Source organism: Quercus lobata, chromosome 12 (assembly GCF_001633185.2).
Source record: "Quercus lobata isolate SW786 chromosome 12, ValleyOak3.0 Primary Assembly, whole genome shotgun sequence".
Lineage (NCBI taxonomy): Eukaryota > Viridiplantae > Streptophyta > Magnoliopsida > Fagales > Fagaceae > Quercus > Quercus lobata.
This window is the reverse complement of record NC_044915.1, coordinates 26,091,437-26,098,239: the sequence shown is the minus strand read 5'-3', so window position 1 is coordinate 26,098,239 and position 6,803 is coordinate 26,091,437. Positions and strand designations below refer to the sequence as shown.

The 6,803-nt window shown below is 33.8% G+C and overlaps 1 protein-coding gene across 5 annotated transcripts; it reads left to right on the top strand.

Annotated features, from left to right (window-relative positions):
• The first annotated feature begins 346 nt into the window (after positions 1 to 346).
• Positions 347 to 5,287, top strand: LOC115970713 (serine/threonine-protein kinase AFC3). 5 transcript variants are annotated; one of them, XM_031090301.1, is made up of 12 exons: positions 347 to 734; positions 861 to 990; positions 1,941 to 1,967; positions 2,055 to 2,208; positions 2,295 to 2,343; positions 2,783 to 2,897; positions 3,072 to 3,142; positions 3,268 to 3,412; positions 4,141 to 4,205; positions 4,300 to 4,397; positions 4,712 to 4,817; positions 4,904 to 5,287. In XM_031090301.1, the coding sequence occupies exons 1-12, from the start codon at positions 645 to 647 to the stop codon at positions 5,039 to 5,041; spliced, it is 1,188 nt and encodes a 395-aa protein (XP_030946161.1). In that variant the 5' UTR covers positions 347 to 644; the 3' UTR covers positions 5,042 to 5,287. The 5 variants fall into 5 exon arrangements, with proteins under 5 accessions (XP_030946161.1, XP_030946160.1, XP_030946159.1 ...); XM_031090300.1 differs by having other exon boundaries at positions 3,265 to 3,412; XM_031090299.1 differs by having other exon boundaries at positions 3,072 to 3,163.
• The last annotated feature ends 1,516 nt before the right edge of the window (positions 5,288 to 6,803 follow it).

The window sequence follows — 6,803 nt, the reverse complement described above, 5'->3', positions numbered from 1 at the left end:
CTATTTAGTTATACTGCTGTGGGTGCACTTACACGTTAATTTGATTTCTTCATGCCATTGGGTAAAGACGTCTTTTTTGGAAAGAAAAGAAAAGAAAAGAAAATTTTATTTCATTGCATGCGTGCAATCTATTGAAATTACTTAAAAATTAGAGGCTGTAATAGGGTATGATTTACAATTCAACCAAAAAAAAAAAAAATTTTTGAAAAATGTTTTGGGCCAAAGCAACCAAGAATAATGTAAAAGAAAAAGTAATGAGAATCTGTCCCCGAACGCACGTGAGAGCCATGTGCGAAAAAAACAAAAAAGTTGACCACAAATGGGCCCTCAATCCAGAAAGCCATCAAGATCCATCAAACGAGAAGTGGACGCCCAAACAATACAATACAATACAAAGCCACTACCCATGCACAGAGAAGAGAACCACGATCCCTGACGAAGCGCGAATCACAGAAACCAATGAAAAACTCCATTCCCTCCATCCCTGTCAAGATTCTCCTATTTTGAAGCTTTATCTATAAATCTATACAAGTCTCATCAGATTTTGTGAAAGACTGTTTTGTTGCAGATATTACACATAGAAAGAAGCGGCAAATACATATTGCGGCGGCGAAAGGTGAAAACCATTGATTTGGGGTTTGTGAATGGTGAGCTTGGAAGTTGCACAAGTGATGGAGAATCGAACCAAGAAAAGAACTCGCTCCGCGTGGGACATCACACCAGCTCAACCACAGGTCGGTCGGTCCGTTTGTTTTCTTTCTTTTTTTTAATTTTTTTTTTCCGATCTTGAATCCAAATTAGGGTTAGGGTTATGGTTTTGATAATCTGACAGTAGGTGGTGGTTTTGAATTTGATTTTAGGCGAAACGGGGAGAGGTGGTGAGTAGTAATGAAGTGATAAGTAGAAGAAGACAAGCGTCGCCGCCGAGAAGGGACGACGATCGTGAAGGCCATTACGTCTTCAATCTCGGCGAGAATCTCACTCCTAGATGTCAGTTTTCCTTTTCTTTTTTTTTTCTTTTTTTATAATTTATAATTTCTTTTTGTTGGATTGCATGTGAATTTGGGAGAAATTTATAAAGTAATGATCTTTTTAAACAAGATTTGGAATTGGGAGATTTTTTGATATGTTCAAGTAATTGATCTGAACCAATTTACATTTTAAATGGGTGTCAATGATAATATTAGCTATTGGTTTGAGCATGCTGTGTTGGCATATTCAAATTTTTGTTCTCATTGGGCTCAATGCTTGTAACAACTTATTTATCTTTGTTGTTGTTGCCACTTCTTAATTGTTCATGTTGATGTGGCATGAAGTGTGGCTTGAATTTTGCAACAAGCCCAATCCTGGGGTGTTATTTGCACAACAGATCATATTGTAGTTCTCGTTTTTATGTACTATGATAGCTTCTCCTGGTCATGAGCATAAACCCCTCTGCCCATCAGGGGTGAATGCCTTTGGATTACTTGGCAACTGGGTTTTGGTAGGTGGGTTCATTTGCGCATAGGTTTTAATGGCTAAAGGCTCTTCTTTAGAAAGATTCCCTACGTTATCCAAATAAAAAATAAAAAAGAGAGACATTGTCCAGCATTTGTTTCATGGTGGGTTTTAATGGATAAAGGCGAGTCAAAAGGGCTCTTCTTGAGAAAAAAGGTTCCCTACATTATTTATTTTTTTTAAAAAAAAAAAGTCACTGTCCAGTATTTGTTTCATAATGGATGCTACTTATATGTATTTGAGATTTTCTAAAACTGATTTTCGTCAATGGCTTGCATATTATGCCCTGTATTCCCCTAATTTTGTTCTTTAAGCAAGATTTTCCCCTTGCACCTTTGTTTGAAATTTGTTGTAAATTTACTTTTTAGCGAATTCGGTGTGTGTTTTCTTTTAGTAATTGATTTATGTAGCATAATTAACTTGGAATTTTTTTTCTTTGGCAGATAAGATACTCAGCAAGATGGGTGAAGGTTAGCTGTCAAGTGCCCTGATGTCTACAAGATTTTGTATTTTTTGTCATTCTGCTTGCGTCATTCAGCATCTTGCTAGTGCTGTAGGCACATTTGGTCGAGTTTTGGAATGTTGGGACCGTCAAACACGAGAGTATGTGGCAATCAAGGTAGTTCGAAGCATACGCAAATACCGCAATGCAGCGATGATTGAGGTTGATGTACTTCAACATCTTGCCAAGAATGATAAAGGCGACTCCCAGTATGTACCTTCTAACTTTCAGCTTATAGAATTACTAGTTCATTTTGTGACATAATCTAACTTTATGCATCTTAATCTTTTTGCAGTTGCGTTCAAATTCGGAGCTGGTTTGATTACCGCAATCACATATGTATTGTAAGTATTCCTATTACTGTTTTTATTGGTTCATATTCTATCGTATCCTTCTTCTTTTACTGTATACTGTGATAGTTATTTGTCCTGGATTGGATTTTGTAATGAGGTCACTTTTATATGGATTTGTGATGGATCGACTTCTTGCTCACTATGAGACTAACTCTCCTATTTTTCTTGGATCAATGATTCTTTATTTTATTTATTAAAAATGTAGTCTTGCTGTTGTTGCTTTGTTAATATGCATCTTTGACTTGTCTTTAGCCTGTTGTGTTTCCATTCTCATGGTTTACATGGATGATTTATATTTTTATTACAAATGAATAGACTATTTTTGATCAATCGCAATACTGCTGTATCAATTTTTCCATTTGGACTTTATCCATGCAACTGGGAACTAAACCGGAACCTTCCTTTGAATGCATTTTAATGGTGTTATCAGGTGTTTGAGAAGCTTGGACCAAGCTTATTTGATTTTCTAAAGAGAAATAAATACTGCCCATTCCCTGTGGATCTTGTTCGGGAATTTGGACGACAGCTTTTGGAATCTGTAGCATGTGTGTGGATAGTTCATAGCCTTTGGCTTATCTCTCTCATTCTCTTTTTCTTATCATTCCTAACCAATCACTCAAATCTGTATCTTGGCCTGTTTTTTTGTCCAGGGATGAACAGTTTGTTATGATTGTGTCCTTTTTCTTTAACTTGTTTATTTGCTTTATCATATCCGGCAGATATGCATGATTTACGCTTAATTCACACTGACCTGAAGCCAGAAAATATACTTCTTGTGTCTTCTGACTATGTAAGGCTCCCTGGTTATAAGGTATTTGGCCTTTTATGATTCAAAAATCATACCATTTCATATACGGGTATAGACTCAGTAATGATATATTTAAAAAAAAAAAAATGTTTGGAATGATACAGAAGGTTTCTTCAGATGAAATGCTATCCAGGTGCTTGCCCAAGTCTAGTGCCATTAAGCTGATTGATTTTGGTAGTGCTGCTTTTGATAATCAGAATCATAGCTCCATTGTTTCAACAAGGCATTACAGAGCCCCTGAGGTTATTTTAGGTAAATAGTTATGGTGTTGGCAAGTGAAAATTTGTTCCTTTCGGTTTACATGTATTATGTTCCACCTCCAACCATAAAACAATTTGTTAGTTGAGAAGAGTTTTAAAATCATTTTTAACTGAAGCAACTTACTCTTACATAAAGATTATACATTTGAAAGGAGAATTTCTAGTAAGAATGTTAAAGATAACAAAGTAATGGCATATGCCGCAAAGAGTGAAGTTTAGTCGTGAAAATAGAATTTTGGGTTCGATGGAATCAGAGTTTGTGTTTCAAAATGTTCAATTAGAACCCTGCAAATTAACAACCCGCACTGATGTTTTACGTAATGGAATATGCAACAATTCCTTTCAGTTTATGGGCATGAAACCGCTATATATTGTAATTCCATAACTTAATAGTCTGTAAGATGGTTGACTTCACCCACAGAATGAAGTTTGTTTTATTGTTGGGGGGGGGGGGGGGTGGTGTTTGTTTCATAGAGATGAAAGTTATTGTTATTGTCTGATTTCTCTCATTTAGGTCTGTATGTTTTGTTGTTGGGATTGCTTTCTTCTTTTGTAATGAATTTATTTACTTGTCAACAACAAAAAAAGGTCTGCATGTTTTGTGTGTAGTTTGCTCCTATCCTTTCTTTCTGTAATAACATAGTTGCTCTTGATGACAAAAAATAACAATTTCTCTTCTTTTTCTGTCTCTCTGATGGCATTGTATACGCATTTTTTCAGGTTTAGGATGGAGTTATCCATGTGATTTGTGGAGCGTTGGCTGTATACTTGTTGAACTCTGCTCGGTGAGTTTTATTTTATTTTTTTTAGTTCTATGAAAGCTTGATTTGGGTATGTAACCAGTGGTAAAAGATTCTTAAGATGTGAACTTTTTGTCAGGGTGAAGCATTATTTCAGACCCATGAGAATTTAGAGCATTTGGCAATGATGGAGAGGGTGTTCGGACCTCTGCCAGAGCATATGATTCGAAGGGCTGAGTAAGTAGTCAAATTTTATATCACTTGTCTCCTTGATGAATGTTGCATGTACAATTTGACATGTTTTGTACCTACAAGCACTTTTTGATGATTTATTAATGCATATCCACGAAGGTCCCCTGCACTGATTGAGAAATGGTTATGTATCAATGCTATTTTGTATCTACAAGCTCTATTTGATGATTTATAAATGCATTCCCACTAAGGTCCCTTTCACTGACTGAGAAATAGTTTGTATCAGTGCGTTGAAGAATGTAATTTAGATTTTTATATCATGTATTTACATGTTTTGCTTGCTTTATGATCATATGTAGCAAAGGTGCTGAAAAATATTTCAGGCGAGGATTGCGCCTAAATTGGCCAGAAGGAGCTGTTTCAAGGGAGAGTATTAGAGCTGTCAACAAGCTCCATCGTCTACAGGTTACTTTTCCTCTTTTTTTTTTTTGGTGTGTTGTGGGATATCAAGCAAATTTTTATGGGGTGACGAGTAATGCTGCTTCATGCAGGATCTGGTATCTCAACATGTAGAGTCCTCAAGATTCTCTCTCACCGATTTGTTGAATGGTTTACTAATGTATGAGCCATCCGAACGACTCACGGCTCGACAGGCTTTGAATCATCCCTTCTTTAATAATTTAACTTGAGAAAACAGCATCATAAAAGATAATTTGTAGTGTACAATGCTAGTATAGATACGTGGCTAGATCCCCATCTTGCCCCAAAAAGAGAGGACGATTAATAGCTGATCTGGCCCCGGAAGTCTTTGCTTGTATTTGTACAATTTTGTTTGATTGAATGTGGATTAGGTTTTGTAAATGATTTTCTTTTTCCTAGTTAGAATCAATCTTGGTGATATTAAATAACTATTGAAGGCAAATGGCTTGGAGACATTCACGTGCCCAACTGGTCATAGATCGTAGGCAAATCCTATCCATACCTTTATTAGGGATGCCTATCTATCTAACCTTTTGTTTTTATTAGTTATTGATTAGTGCTTCACTATGAGTCTATAATAATAATATTGTTAAGAGTTCATTCTAAATCCCCCAATCTTTTGGGGAAGAGGTTAGTTAAAGATGTGGCATATCAAGGAGTCTCAATTCGGGAAAGAGGTTAGTTACAAAAGTTGCATATCAAAGAGTGTATGATCCACGTTCGTTCAATATTTCTTAGGCAACAAGAAAAGTAATTCATTTGTTTTGTTTGCGTAATTTATTACATTTAGATATATTATACTTTTTTTGATTAGTATTTAGACATATTATACTTAGAAACACTTATCCTATCTTTGGTTTTTTATAATAGAAGAGGGGACTTGACTATGGCATTAACCTACAAGGCTCTTAACCAATTTATCTATATTTGACTGCATTCCAATCATCTATATTTTTATTTATTTTCATTATATTATTTCAATAAATCTTAAAATGGTTTAAAAATTGAAACCGTGGTTGTAAAGCCTAGTTTTCATATATATATATATATATATATTAAGTAAATCCTGGTAAGCCAAATAGCACCCATTTTGAAATATTAGCACGTTTTGGAAATACTAAAATTGAGTTCTAATTAAATACGGTTGAGATCACGGTGTTATCATTAATTGCATTCTTCCTTCCAAGTTTTAACCCAAAAAAATTGAGCTAATGTTTGGGAGTAGTGCCTTACAAAGAGTAGAATAAAATAGTCTTGAAAAGATTGAGACTCCACTTTATCATATAAGTATTTTTAAAAAATAAATAAAACTTTACAAGGAGTAGAGTAAAATGGTCTTGAAAAGACTAAGACTCCACTTTATCTTATAGTCATATAAATGATTGGATAAAATTTAGTTTCAAAATTGGTCAAGTTTAGTTATAAAATTGGTCGTAGTTTTATACTATAACCTTACTTAATATATTTTTATTGGAGGTGAATTTTGATAAATTTATTATTGGATTACATCTTCTTTTTATATCTCCATGTTTGCAAAATTTCTAAAAAATTAAAGATTAATAGATGTATTATCAATAAATTATTTAAATTGTAAATTTTTGTAGTTTCAAATTATGCATAAAATATAAACTTATAGATCATGTAGTAAATAATATTTGATTGACACAAAATTTAACATGAATATTAAGAGTGTAGAAAACATGTAATTCAACGGTTAGATTTTTAAAATATGTAGTAGTGTTTATTTTATTGAGTAAGGTTATATCCTTAAGTTACAACTAATTTTGTTGTTAAAATTTGTCCTAAATGTTTTTTTTAAATAAATAAAACTTACCTATAGTAAGTAAATTAAGAGCCTGTTTGGCATAAGCTTTTAGTTTTTCGTTTTTAGTTTTATGTACAACTTTTTAAAACTTTACTTTTTCCCGCATTTTCTCACATCTCACATCTTCAAATATATTTTAGTGCATT

Coding starts and splice junctions, on each gene's coding strand:
- LOC115970713 (XM_031090302.1), top strand. CDS start 645: ATGGTGAGCTTGGAAGTTGCACAAGTGATGGAGAATCGAACCAAGAAA. Junction 2,898..3,071: donor GCTTTTGGAATCTGTAGCAT/GTGTGTGGATAG, acceptor CATATCCGGCAG/ATATGCATGATTTACGCTTA. Junction 4,398..4,711: donor CATATGATTCGAAGGGCTGA/GTAAGTAGTCAA, acceptor GATCATATGTAG/CAAAGGTGCTGAAAAATATT.